The sequence below is a fragment of the Vipera ursinii genome, assembly GCF_947247035.1.
Source record: "Vipera ursinii genome assembly, chromosome: Z".
In the NCBI taxonomy this organism is placed as follows: Eukaryota; Metazoa; Chordata; class Lepidosauria; order Squamata; family Viperidae; genus Vipera; species Vipera ursinii.
Window position 1 is genome coordinate 19,810,688 of NC_139517.1, and position 14,800 is coordinate 19,825,487.

At 42.8% G+C, this 14,800-nt stretch overlaps 1 protein-coding gene across 3 annotated transcripts in view; it reads left to right on the plus strand.

Annotated features, from left to right (window-relative positions):
• KREMEN2 (kringle containing transmembrane protein 2) overlaps nucleotides 1-11,184 on the plus strand; it is a 52,229-nt gene extending 41,045 nt beyond the window's left edge. For all 3 annotated transcript variants that reach the window (XM_083376896.1, XM_083376898.1, XM_083376897.1), the window contains 3 exons: nucleotides 14-86; nucleotides 4,963-6,634; nucleotides 8,393-11,184. In XM_083376896.1, coding sequence (XP_083233022.1) covers nucleotides 14-86; nucleotides 4,963-5,260 — 371 coding nt within the window. In that variant the 3' untranslated portion in view covers nucleotides 5,261-6,634; nucleotides 8,393-11,184. The remainder of the gene's footprint in view (nucleotides 1-13; nucleotides 87-4,962; nucleotides 6,635-8,392) is intronic.
• Nucleotides 11,185-14,800: the final 3,616 nt, after the last annotated feature.

Here is a 14,800-nt window from a genome sequence, read left to right on the forward strand (position 1 = left end):
TTTTGTGACACAGCTTGGGTGATGTATACGGCCACAGGGACCTTCATCTTAGCCATCGTCATTGTCTCATACCATTTGCGCAAGAGGTAGGTTCAAGCTGACTGGGAGATGTTGTGTAATTTCTTGTTCCAATTTCTTGGAGGAATGGAAGCCCAGGAATCCCTGCTGGGAACAAGGAGTGGTGGCTTCCCTTCCTGTTTTGCAGAATAAAAGACAATAGATTTTGGGGGGGGGAATAAGTTAAGGCCCAGAGATTGAAAAGAAGGGGTGTGGAGGCTGCGTGGGTGCAGGCAAACTCCCTGAGCCCCATGAAACAAAAGTTGTCATCAAGCACAGACAAGCAATGTAGGTAGTCCTCGACTTACGACCACAACTCCAACCAGAACTTTTGTCATTAAGTGAGATGGTTGTTAAGTGAGTTGTGCCTGATTTTATGACCTTTTTGCTGCGGTTGTTAAGTGAATCACAAGGTCATTAAGCAAATATGACTTCCTTTACTGACTTTGCTTATCTGAAGCTCCCTGGGAAGGTTGCAAACGGCAACCCCCATGAGACCGGGATGCTGCGGCCTTTGTAAATATATGCCTGTTGCAAGCCCTCTTACATTGTGATCATGAATGAATGAACCTTTATTGTCAAAGTACAACCATGTATATATTGAGATTGGCTGAGCCTCCCTTTGTGCCCCCCCCAACTCACAGTGACAACAAACCCTCCATCTTATTACACCATGTGAGCTAATTTCACAACACACTGGCCTCGCAAGTCAAGCATACATAAAGTTTATAAAATTATTTCCTACCTGATGGTAGGAGAGTAAAGAGATACCGACCAGGGTGTGAGTCCTCCCTGAGAACTTTCCTCACTCTTCCAAGGCAGCAAGCCCTGGCGATGTCATCCAGTGGTGTCAGGGGACAGCCCACAATGTCTTGTGCTGTGCTCACCACCCTCTGTAATACTTTCCTATCTGCGGCTGTCAGACCAGCACACCAAACCACAATACAATACGAGAGGACGCTCTCTATAGTAGACCGGTAAAAGAGGGTCATTAGCCGTTGTTCTACCCTGTTCTTCCGCAAGACATTGAGATCATGTCACCGTGGAGACACTGTGACAATCGTAAGAGTGAGGACCAGTCATAAGTCAGCACCCGTAACTCTGAATGATCATTAAAGGAATAAGTAAGGACTAGTCAATTGAGTCGTTCATAGAGAAGAAAGAGAGAGAACAGTACAAAATATCTGTTAGCAACAGGGGCATCTTCGGGGATGGTGAAGGCCCATTTTTGTGATCACAAATGTGTGATCAAGTGTATAGGAAAATTTAGGAGTCCAAAGTTTGCTTATAGATGCCACTGTCCATCAAGAAAGTTGTTTCATACAGATGAAAGAAAGGGGGTAGTGCATCAGTGACACCCCGCCCCAGGTACTGCTGAACTACAATTCCTAATACTCAGACAGCGTGGCCAGTGCTTATGGGTGTCGCTCAGCAACATTTGAAGGGCCACATATTCCATATTGCATTTTTAAAAGCAAGATTAAGTACTACGCTGCACTATGTTCTAAAATAATAATGTGCAGGTACCAAAAGTCAGCAAGTACACTCGATTTTGCCCCATTAGTCACTCTGGGAAATGTATTTGTGTGATATATATTCATGAAAGTTACTGTGGAATCTGACTGATACTGTCGCTATAGTAATAATAAGCCCAAATGTAGTGTTTCCAGAACGAGCGTTTTAGTGGCACAACCATTTTGCCTCGTTCATGGAATTGTAGACATGTAGACATTGTTGCTTTTTTTATCTGTAGTCTTCAAATATTTTCTCACCTCTGATTGTGCCTACCTAAAACAAACAAAATGCAATAAAAGCCTTGCTAAGGAGTAAAGGACTAAGTACCAGGTAGTCCTCAAGTTACAACCACAATTGAGCCAAAATTTCTGTTGCTAAGCCAGGCAGTTTTAAGTGAGTTTTGCCCCATTTTATGGACTATTTTTGCCAGTGAATCCTACAGTCATTAAGCAAATCTGGCTCTCCCTCCCCATTGACTTTGCTTATCCAAAGCTGGCTGGGATAGGCTACAGTGGTGATCAAGTGACCCCCATCCTAGACAATGCAGCTGTACATACATACTAGTTGCCAAGTGCACGGATTCTGATCACATGACCATGGGGATGCTGCAACGGTCATAATAAGTGTGAAAAATGGTCACATCACTTTTCCCCCCAGTGCCATTATAACCTCGAATGGTCACTAAACAAATGGTTATATGTCGAGGACTATCTGTAACTGCATGATGTACTTGATTGACGGAATTTGGAATCCTCAGTTTGGAAGCATGCTTTATCAACTACAGCAGGAATGTGGAAATAATTGGTTTCACTGATTTAATTTAGATTCATATGAATTGGGTCCATTATCCTCCTCATCCTGGTAGATATTGTCCTTGATTGGCCTGATGGAAATGGTAGTTCCAAGTACTATGAGGAGGCCTATGTTAAAGTTTGAATCCTATGCCTCTAATGATGGGCAACCAATATAGTTCTAGGACCTTTTCCCATTGCTGGGTTCAAGTGCTGCCCACCTGTTTTTTCCCTGAGGGAAAAGTAATTAAGTGAATGGCCCTGAGGAGGCAGTAAATGTTGGCCAACGTTTACTGTCCCCCCAGGGCCATTCCCTCAACTATTTTTGCTACCGTACTGTCTTGGTTGCATCTGTCCAAAGCCACTGCTGAATGGCCTTGTTTTGATTTGTGAAAGAGGCAATTGCTGCAGGCAATTGCCTCATTCACAAATACTATTCAAATACTCCATTTGAATATGTGACTGGGGGACTGGGAAATCATCTAGCAAAAGATGGTGGGTGCAGCCATGCAATCGAACTCCATCCCATTGTACACATATGTGGCATTGATGAATGTATGAAAGTGGGGAAGCTTTGATTGTGAGGAGCTTTGGTGGCGCAGAATGCAGTATTGCAGGCTAATTCACCTCACAACCAGGAGTTCAATCCTGACTGGCTCAAGGTTGACTCATCCTTCCGAGGTTGATAAAATGGGGGCAATATACTGACTCTGTAAACCACTTAGAGAGAGCTACAAAGCACTATGAAGCGGCATATAAGTCTAAGTGCTATTGCTAAGTGCTACTGTGAGGCCATCTTGCCTCTTTTGGCTCTGCACTGCAGAAGCTGTGTGTAAGATTTGGCTTGTCTTCTGTAGGCTGGTACTTCTGCCCCACTCCCAAATTAAACTAATGTAAAATAAATGAACGAATGAATGAATGAATGAGTGAAAGACATCAGGACAAAACTAGTCTCAGGGACGAAACCGCAGGTAGCGATGTCCCATAGAGAAAAGATCTGACAGACTAATTGGTGGAGCAATTTCCAGAAGAGAAGAGAATGATTAAAATTGACAAATGCAGTTTAAACTAGCAAATAAGCACCAGAAGCCCAGTTCAGCCTCCTTCCTTCTTTTCTGCATGAAGAAAAAAAAAACAAGACTTCTGTATGCTAAAATAAAGGCAAGTTTCAAAATACAGCTAAAACAGGGAGGGATAAACATATCCCCACCTTCTTTTTTCCTAGAAAATACTGGAAGCTGGCTCTCCTCTGTTCTCCATTTTTGAAGTCAGCCACAGATAGGGTTCCAGGAAGTAATGGGTCTGAAAGAAGTTCAGAATAACAAAGTTGGAAGGAACCTTGGGGGTCTTCTAGTCCAAACCCCTGCTCAGGCAGGAGACCCTACACCAGGGGTAGGCAACCTCGGCTCTTTTATGACTCATGGACTTCAACTCCCAGAATTCCTGAGCCAGCCATGCTGGCTCAGGAATTCTGGGAGTTGAAGTCCATGAGTCATAAAAGAGCCGAGGTTGCCTACCCCTGCCCTATACCATTTCAATCAAATGGTTATCCAATCTCTTCTTAAAAGCCTCCAGTGTTCGAGCCCCCACAACTTCTGGAGGCAATTTCCATTTGTTAATTGTTCTCAAGTGTCAGGAAATTTCTCCTAAATTCTAAGTTGGGTCTCCCTTAACAGAATAACAGTGTTGAAAGGGACCTTGGAGGTCTTCTAGTCCAACCCCCTGCTCAAGCCATTCCAGAGAAATGGTTGTCCAATCTCTTCTTAAAAACCTCCAGTGTTGTAGTATCCATAACCTCTCGAAGCAAGTTGTTCCATTGATTAATTGTTCTCACTGTCACCACAATTGTTCTCACTGTCACTCTTTGGCTTGTGTTGAATAAAGGAAGACCCACCTACCCCTGAGATGACCCAACAGGTGACATCGCCTCTCCCCTAAGTTATAGCCAAACTCACTTAGTTCAAGGAACTAAGCATTAATGAAGAAGACTTAGGCATTAAAGGCTGAGATGAAGGATGACAAATGATCAGAAGGGAGGGGGCACACCATCATCTCTCAAAACTCTCCAGTCACATCAGCAACACGTCAGTTGACCTTATCTCCAAGATAATGGATGACACAAAACTATCATTTTTACACATTTTGAAGGCATGGTAGAATCATTTTGGTTTATAGGGAAAAAGACAGCTAAAGGCAATTTAGAAAGACACAGGTAGTCCTTATTTAGCTACCACAAATGGAACCCACAATTCAGTTGTTAAGCGAAGTGGTCTCTGAAATTATGACTGTGCTTATACTCTTACTTCAGCGCTTCTTGGCTTTTAAGAGCTGCAAAGGTCAAAAAGTGCAAAGGCTGGTGCCAAAATTATTTTCTTCATCACCATCGCAACCGTGAATGGTTGCTAAACAAGATAGTTGTTAAACAAATCTACGTGTATCACCAACCACCTGGGAAGGTGATGAAAACCGATGTTGCCAGAGCACGATTGTGCTCTTGCCAAGTACAGTGAGGGGCGTTGGGCATGATTGCGTGGCTACTGCTGATGTCTTTGCTGTCAGAGTTAGCTGGCCATGTCACCTATTTCTCCCTCTTTTCCAGGACCTGCCTTTTTGTACAAAAGAAGACGGGGAATTCTCTAGTCCCATTCTCCTTCAAAGGGCCACGGAACCGCTGCCAGTGTCTTGGGGGTGAGGCCTGGGCTGTAGCCTACCGACATACCCGTGTGGTGATCTGCACGACTCGTGGGGCCCCCCATCACCGTCCCCTGCACAATGGGGGTGGAGTTGCCGGAGGAGACGACGAGACCTCCTCTGATTGCTCGTGCCTCTGCCACAGCTATGAGAACCTTTCTTCCACCAATCAGTCCTCTCTCAAATCTCTCATCTCCACCATCTGAGGAGCTCAGATCCTGCAGTTTGTGGCTTTCACTGCCAGACAGTTAAAGCATACCTTCCTCGGTTCATCAGGGACAAAAAGACTGGGGCCTTACAGTGTTTAGCCACTCAAGAACGTGCGGCAGTGGCTTTATGATATAGTGGAAGTCAAAGCTTTTAGGCTGAGAACCACATTCCAGAAAGCCAAAGGTCACTTTGTAGCAAGGCTCCGTAACAATATTCCCCACATCACAGCTTTCTTTGAGGCAGGAAAAGCCTGAGGGAACGGAGACTCTCTTTGCCATGTCTCCTTGCGGAAGACATGTCAGCCTAATTTAATCTCAAAGCAGCCTTTATGGCCCTGGAATTTTGTAAAAAGTTCCTGTTGGACAAAGAGGACTGGTAGAAATCCCCATCATGCCAGAAATATTCCTGTGGCATTATGGGAAAATGTAAGTCTGTGACAACACACCTGTTCCTTATAACTGATGGAAGGGGGAAAAACTTTGGAAGGAACGGACGCCTGGATATAGAAAGCTTGATGAATTTCTGGACACTGACTAGGGAAAACCGGTTCTCATATTGGCCGTAACATTGGTGAGGCATTTAGCTGCAAACACCCTGAAGACTTCGAGACCCACCCATGGAAACATTATTTACTTGGCTTCGGGGAATTTTGTAGACACACCAAAGAAGGAGGAAAACTAGCTGTCCTGTGTTCCACAGGTACAGGATAGATTTTGGAACTCTAAGCCTTCATTAAATTATTTTCGTATTGGCAAGGATGCTTCTGTGTCATCAGCTCTGTTGGGCTGTGATTCAGAGCTTGATAGATTTTCTGCTTTCCTGGACTGGGTAGGAGATACACTGGATTGTCCATTTTTCATTGAACATGACTCACTTCTCTGAGTGTTTTGTCATTAGCAGTGGGGAACCAAGGGATCTTGAATAAAAGGACAGGTTCTGGAAGAAAGTGAGGAACATTGGTATTTACCTTTGCTTTCGGTGATCCTGTTTCAGATTCCTGGTTTCCTACTGGACCTGCAGTGTGTTTGGGGTGAGGTGTGGTGGGGCTGTCCCTAAGGCCCCATGAGCCCTGCAGCTGTAGCCAAGTCTTGGATGGGTATGCATCCATGCTGTTCTTTTTTTTTTTAAAAAAGGGTACAGAATATAGGGTAGCAACCAAAATCTTAGGAGCTTTGAGCAATTCCCAAATAAGTGTTTTGGGTTTTTTTTTTACAATGTTGGGATAAATTTCATGAGGAGGAAAAGGTGAGCAAGACAGGCAATAACTGTATAAAATTAGGCAGAATGGATAATCACCAATAGCAGAACATGAGTACATGCAGTGAAGCTGAACTGATAGAGGAAATATCAGAGTTCATCATGTTGTTGTTGTTAGCTGCGAAGTCGTGTCCGACCCATCGCGACCCTATGGACAATGTTCCTCCAGGCCTTCCTGTCCTCTACCATCTTCTGGAGTCCATTTAAGCTCACGCCTACAGCTTCAGTGACTCCATCCAGCCACCTCATTCTCTGTCGTCCCCTTCTTCTATTGCCCTCGATCTTTCCCAGCATTAGGCTCTTCTCCAGTGAGTCCTTCCTTCTCATTAGGTGGCCAAAGTATTTGAGTTTTAGCTTCAGGATCTGGCCTTCTAAAGAGCAGTCAGGGTTTATCTCCTCTAGGACTGACCGGTTTGATCGCCTTGCAGTCCAAGGGACTCGCAGGAGTCTTCTCCAGCACCATAGTTCAAAGGCCTCAATTCTTTGGCGCTCAGCCTTTCTTATGGTCCAACTTTCACTGCCATACATTGCAACTGGGAAGACCATAGCCTTGACTATACGCACTTTTGTTGACACGGTGATGTCTCTGCTTTTTAGTGTGCTGTCTAGATTTGCCATGGCTTTCCTCCCCAGGAGCAAGCGTCTTTTAATTTCTTGGCTACAGTCCCCATCTGCAGTGATCTTGGAGCCCAGGAAAATAAAATCTGTCACTACCTCCATTTCTTCCCCATCTATTTGCCAGGAATTGAGAGGGCCAGATGCCATGATCTTGGTTTTCTTAATGTTAAGTTTCAACCCAAGTTTTGCACTCTCCTTCTTCACCCGCAACAAGAGGCTCTTTAGTTCTTCTTCACTTTCTGCCATTAGAGTGGTATCATCTGCGTATCTTAGGTTGTTGATATTTCTTCCGGCAATCTTAATTCCAACTTTTGATTCATCTAGCCCTGCCTTTCTCATGATGTGCTCTGCATATAAGTTAAATAGGCAGGGTGACAGTATACAGCCTTGCCGGACTCCTTTCCCAATTTTGAACCAATCAGTGGTTCCGTGTCCAGTTCTCACTGTGGCTTCTTGACCCGCATATAGGTTTCTCAAGAGACAAATAAGATGGTCTGGTACTCCCATCTCTTTAAGAACTTGCCACAGTTTGTTATGATCCACACAATCAAAGGCTTTAGCATAGTCAATGAAGCAGAAGTAGATGTTTTTCTGGAACTCCCTAGCTTTCTCCATGATCCAGCGTATGTTGGCAATTTGATCTCTAGTTCCTCTGCCTCTTCGAAATCCTGCCTGTACTTCTGGTAGTTCTCGATCCACATACTGCTGAAGTCTAGCTTGTAGGATTTTAAGCATGACTTTACTAGCATGAGAAATGAGTGCAATGGTGCGATAGTTTGAACATTCTTTGGCACTGCCTTTCTTTGGAATTGGAATGTAAACTGATCTTTTCCAATCCTGTGGCCACTGTTGAGTTTTCCAAATTTGCTGGCAAATTGAGTGTAGCACTTTTACTGCACTGTCTTTTAAGATTTTGAATAGCTCAGCTGGAATACTGTCACCTCCACTAGCTTTGTTGTTGCTCAGCTTTTCTAAGGCCCACTTCACTTCACATTCTAGGATGTCTGGCTCGAGGTCAGTGACCAACTCATTGTGATTATCTGGGACATTAAGCTCATTCTTGTATAGTTCTTCTGTGTAATTTTGCCACCTCTTCTTAATCTCTTCTGCCTCTGTTAGGTCCCTGCCATTTTGGTCCTTTATCATGCCCATTTTTGCATTAAACGTTCCCTTCATCTCTCCAATTTTCTTGAAAAGATCTCTGGTCCTCCCTATTCTATTGTTTTCTTCTATGAGTTCATCATGTCACATAGTAAATCCTAACTAATGGGACAGAATCTGCTGCATACAAATAGTGTGTTGTTTTACTGAATTATAGACCACACTGTTGATGATGAGGCTGTTAGCAGATCCTTGTGCCAAATTCTTTCAGTATTCCTTCCCTAGTCATAATGGTTGCCAGCCCAGAATTGTTTAAAAGAAGGGGACAGAGTAACCTCCTACTGTTTGTAGTACCCAATAGCATCTGGTTAGCCACAATGTGAAACAGAATCCAGGGCAACTATGCCATTGATTTAATGCAGTGTGTTTCAAAGCTGGAAACTTTTAAGATGAATTGACTTCAACTCCCATGCTGCCTAGGGGATTCTGGGAGTTGAAACCCACATATCTTAAAGCTGCCAGGTTTGTAAACCCAACGTAACCTATCAGGTTTTTTTTAATAATGTATTATCTTTAGAAGACAGCAAGAGAAGACCTTATTCTTTCAACCTCTATGAAGGCCAGTTTTTTGGAGTGTGATCCATTAGCTCTTGTAATTCTGCAGCTGAGAATGGAGTTTCAGACTGTTTGTGTAGAATCTGCTCCAGCTATTAACTCAAAAAACAATATCCCCTCTAGACTTTCCCAGTCTTTGCCCTCCAACTGAGGTCCTTGTTGTTATATGCTTTTCCCAAGGTTTAGTACAAATCAGACCAACACAACAGTTACAAAAATATATTATTATAGAATTAGTTGATAATTTAATAGCCATACCTGTAAACAAAGATTAAGGGAAACTAGGAAATACAATCCTAGGATTTCTAGAGACTATCAGGTTTGGGAAAGAGTGATGTAAAGGAATTGTTTGAAAGGGCATCCTTTGTGTGTCCCAGGAAGGGAACAGTGTTAATTAGAGAAAATCTGTGTGTGTGTGTGTGTGTGTGTGTGTGTGTGTGTGTGTGTGTGTGTGTGCTTTCTGTGCATGTGTGTGTGTAATGTGTAATTCTTCAGGAACAGAATGTACAGAATTTTTCAGTTCCAATCATTTTAATTTAAGGATCTTCAGCCATGTTTACATATGTGCCATTTTGTCAATAATAGGAACAAGAGCCCAACCTTTGAAACTTCAATGACTTGTAAAAAGATGAGTCCAGACATTTTTTAAGACTGAAAGAGAACAGTGTGCTTCTTTGCCTAAAGACAATCTCAAATCCCTTATATATTTTGAGTTATAGTTGTGCTGTCGCCAAGACTAAATCTAAACCTAAGACTATGACTCCAGGAGCTGTGGGCTCAGCCCTCAAGTATGTGAAACCATAAAGAGTGCCTCTGAACATTGGTAAAGTGCTTTCCCTCAACAATTGGCAACTACGTCAAGTGCCTAGGGCAGCATAGTAAAAGAAGGGCTGGCAGATTTGTCTCTAGACGGGCCCCACCCAGTGTTGGTTAGCTCTCAGTCTTAGAATCATTTTGTGGCAACTGGAAATGATTACAAGGCACCATTTCCAATTTCCTGGAAGGATGCTGAAATGGTATTCTAGGAAGTGTGGATAGCAGCCCATTGGACAGTTTTAAATATCAAACCCTTGATGGAATGAGATTCTTTTCCACAAAAGGAGACCTAGGTTAACGCCCCATTCTTTCTCCATTTTTTTAAAGGTTTACTGAATCCCCAGGGCCTTACTTTAGAAATATTAACTGCAGAGTCTACGTTCAAATATATTTGGTGTTGTCCTTTCAATGAATTAAATCCATATCCGAAACTTGTATCAGGCCAACTCCTCTTGTCATCCTTTTGTATATAATTGAAATTTGTTTAATTATTTAACTTATTATGAAATCATTGTGCCGCATGTATATTAAGGAAAACATAATAAAGCAGGTAGCCATTAAAATTAATTGTGTATCTGGATATGGGTCTGATCTGAAAGTACAGATTGGTTTATTTAAGGAAACAGGTTCATGTTCAGAAGCGAGCCTTGTATACAAGAGTAAATCTTTTAAAAATGTTCCTACTGAAATGAAAATTGTCTTCTCTCCTGGAGGACGATAGAATCTACCATACACAAGGAAAAGAGTCATCTTGCTGATACCAGCATTCTGGTGATGGTGTAACACAATCAGGTGAAGAACCCAGCAGCTCTGCAAGCTTCAGAAAAACATTATTCTGTGTGCATCGAGGGAAGAGACATTTGGCCGCCTTTGACCTTCAGCCAGGGAATAGAGAAGCTGATGCTCCCTCTGCATCCCTGTCTCCTATGGTATCTAGCAAGTTTCTGAAAAGAGTTGGCAAACCCCATTTGATGTGATCAGTACAGAAAAAGAGTTGACTTAGTTGACTGGGAATGGCTTGCAAAACCAACAAATTCTGGTATAGCAAGCTTCATATCCTGCCAATCCCTCAATTCCATTGTATACACGTACAGCTTGCATCAATGTGATATACCAGATGTTCCAGAAATGCATATATTGTATTAATTGAATGCTAAAGGCAGTGAATATATTAAAGGGATGGTCTTCTGTTAGTTACCTTAGACTTCCACAGTAACAGATCCAACACCTTGGAACAGGTTGTATCTGAAGTACACTTTTTCTCGACCCACTTTGCATTTAGAAAGACCCCAAATCCTATTTTATTTCAGTGGGCCTGAGGACCCAAGTTTGATTGTAGGCAATCACATTTGATGTTCATGTTTGTTTTTAATTGAAATGTTATAAGTAAACCCCACTTCATGTCTATTCATTTAGTGATTTAGTGATTGTTCGCAGCCACGACAGCACTGAAAAAAAAGACCTATGACCAATCCTCACACTTACGACTGTCACGGCATCCTGCAGTCACATTATCACCATTCGTGATCTTCCTAGCCAGCTTCCAACAAGCAAAGTCAATTGGGAAATCAGCAGGGAAGGTTGCAAGTTGCGCTCGTGGTGTCTCACTTAATGACCACAGTGATTTGCTTAATGGACATGTCCCAAAAAAAGGCTGTAAAATTGGAAGTGATCATGTGACACCTCATTTAATGACTCCTATTTAATAATGAATTTTCCTATCCCCTTTGCAATCTTAAGTTGAGGATTATCAACTACACTTTGTACACTTTTATTTATTTCCCTTTGTGTGTACTACTTAGTATAAAAAAATCTATGGGGGATGAGGAGTGAAATAGGGGACAAATTATATACGTTGTAACATTGTGATGCAAGCCCCATTACTTGTGTATTTGGGTTAGATGCTAAGACATAACTGAGCAGATACTGTACGTTGGCCCAGATATATGACTGGGATAGTGTACCCTTCATTTGACAAGATTCAAAACTGTCACAATCAAGAATAAAGAAATCCAACTTTTTCACATGAATAGGAGTAATATAGTCAGTTTCTCATAAACATGGGCATTTTGTGGGTGAATGGAGAAAGAACCCAGACCTTGTTTCAAAAATTATTACCAATCAAAAATAAGTTAAGGAGTGCAATTCCATAAGCTGCATTAATTTTGTATCTTTCTTTTATATAAGGAGAATCTTCTACAGAATATGATTTGAATTCTCTCCTTCCACAATGGGACAACAGTTTACAAATTAGGTGTTTCTTGTCCAAAGTCTATTTCTGCTAGACACCCACTCTGATCTCAGATAAATCACTGTCAAGGAGTCAGCAATTTGAGGAAAATGATATGTGGTTAGACTACTATATAGGGCTGTTGGGAGTATTATTGAGGCCTGACCTTTTCTGAATTTGATAGCTTAAGCAAGTTCAGATCTGGTTAGGATTTGGAATTCCAGGCCTGTGTATTGGTCTTCTTAAAAGAAAACCTTATCAGACCAATTCTGTCTAGCTGTGAAGAAAACTGCATGCCTGTAACATTGCATTGGTATTTTTAAAAGCACGAATAAACCTCCTAAATAAGGGGGGAAATTCTATTAACCCTTATTGAAGAAGTCTTATAGAATCACTCAGTCCCAAAACAGTCTGCTGGCTTCAAACTTCAAAGCGGTTTCATCAGATTTTTATTTATGATGAGCAATTTGGAAACCTGAACAATGCTTTTGTAGTCTTCAATTGGCTTTTTTGTGGAATTATTTTAAAATGAGTTTGGGGATAATCTACGGGAGAAAAACTCCCCACCATCCAGTCAGAGCTGAAGACATTCAGTTGCCTCTTGAAAAAGCACCCATGACCTGGATCACGGGTGTCAAACTCGATCGCGTCACACGACATATCATTATGTATCATGATGTTTTTTGCTTTTGCAGAGCTGGGGTGGCCTGCATGTGACGCAACCGGCCAGTGGGCCACCAGTTTGACCTGGATGACTGAGAATCTCCACAGACATACTGGAGGAAAAGTCTTCTACAAATAATTTAAAAATTAAATGCATCTTATAACACAAAGACGAAGAAGAGTAGTCATAGAATCATAGGGCTGGAAAGGACCTTGGAGGTCTTCTAGTCCAATCCGCTGCCCAAGGCAGGAGTCCTGGTTTAATAATAATAATGGACCTCCTATATTGTAATATTGTACAGGTAGTCCTTGACTTACAACAATTTGTTTAGTGACTGTTTAAAGTTACTATGGCACAGAAAAAAGTGACCTTCGATTGTTTTTCACACTTATGAACATGGCAGTATCCCCAAGATAATGTGATCCAAATTCGGATGCTTGGCAACTGGTTCATATTTATGACAGTTGCCAAGTCCTGGAGTCATGTGATCAGCTTTTGCAAATTTCTGACAAGCAAAGTGAATGGGGGAAGCCGGATTCACTTAACATGCAATGATTCACTTAACAACTGTGGCAAGAAAGGTCGTAAACTGGAGCAAAACTCCCTTGACAAATGTCTCACTTAGCAACATAAATCTGGGACCCAATTGTGGTCATAAGTCGAGAACTTTCTGCACATTCTACGTTGTAACAGAAATATGAATGAATGCAGCTTTATTGTCAAAATATAATATAAAATAGATTATTATTAAGACTCTATCGAATAGTTGTCTTCCAAGGAGAGGTAGGGCCGTTGAGGCGCCCAGGGTTAATTACTGTACAGTACTTTCCGATTAATTACCATTTAGAATCCTATGGTGTTAACCTTACACACCTTTCAGCCTTTGGGCGGTGTCTTTTGGCTGTCTCAGGCCTTCTTCCGCGCGCGCCGCACTACTCAATCACAGTCCTCCCTGGGCGGAGACTGAGGGCGTGGCGTGTCTCAATGCTTGGGCAGCGATGCGAGGAGGGCCTTCACTTAACAACTGTGGCAAGAAAGGTCGTAAACTGGAGCAAAACTCCCTTGACAAATGTCTCACTTAGCAACATAAATTTGGGACCCAATTGTGGTCATAAGTCGAGAACTCTCTGCACATTCTACGTTGCAATAGAAATATGAATGAACCTTTATTGTCAAAATATGATATAACATAGATTATTATTAAGACTCTATCGAATAGTCGTCCTCCAAGGAGAGGTAGGGCCGTTGAGGCGCCCAGGGTTAATTACTGTACAGTACTTTCCGACACGGTGGCTCAGCGGGTTAGGATGCTGAGCTTGTCGATCAGAAGATCGGCAGTTTGACGGGTCAAATCCCGAGTGCTGCGTAACAGAGTGATTGTCTGTTACTTGTCCCAGCTTCTGCCAACCTAGCAGTTCGAAAGCGTGTTAAAAATGCAAGTAGAAAAATAGGGACCACTTCGGTGGGAAGGTAACAGCGTTCCATGCGCCTTTGGCATCTAGTCATGCCAGCCACATGACCACGGAGACGTCCTCGGACAAGCGCTGGCTCTTTGGCTTTGAAACGGAGATGATCACTGGCCCCTAGAGTCGGAAACGACTAGCACGAATGTGCGGGGGAACATTTACCTTTACCTTACTTTCCGATTAATTACCATTTAGAATCCTACGATGTTAACCAGTGCTTTTTTTGTAAAAGAAAAAGGTGCCGGAACTCACACATGTCATACAACCCGCCTTGCCTACCCTACAAGGTTCCATCCCAAAAAGGTGCCGGAGCTCCGTTCTGAGCGTTCCCACGAGAAAAAAAGAGCCTTACACACCTTTCAGCCTTTTGGCTGTCTCGGGCCTCGTTCCGCGCGCGCCGCGCTTACCCAATCACAGTCCTCCCTGGGCGGAGACCGAGGGCGTGTCTCCAGGCTTGGGCAGCGACGCGAAGAGGGCCTTTGGTTATGCTAATAATAGAGCGCTGTAGTTTTTTTTTCTTTTTTTTCTTTTTCTCCTGGGCAGCTGATAGGCTCTCAAAAAATAGAATAGGTGTGGTTTTGCCTCTCTACATCCTATAGTATTACGCAACGGCATAGACTCCTGGGTTCGGACAACTGGGCCTTAGGCTTAGGCGAAACTGCGGTGCAGAGATTTATGCAAACGAGACGGGGGTGGGTGGGCGGGGCTTGCATCAGAGAATGCCAATGGAGAAGGGCAGGGCGAGGCGCCGGGCGAAGAAGCGCGGGCA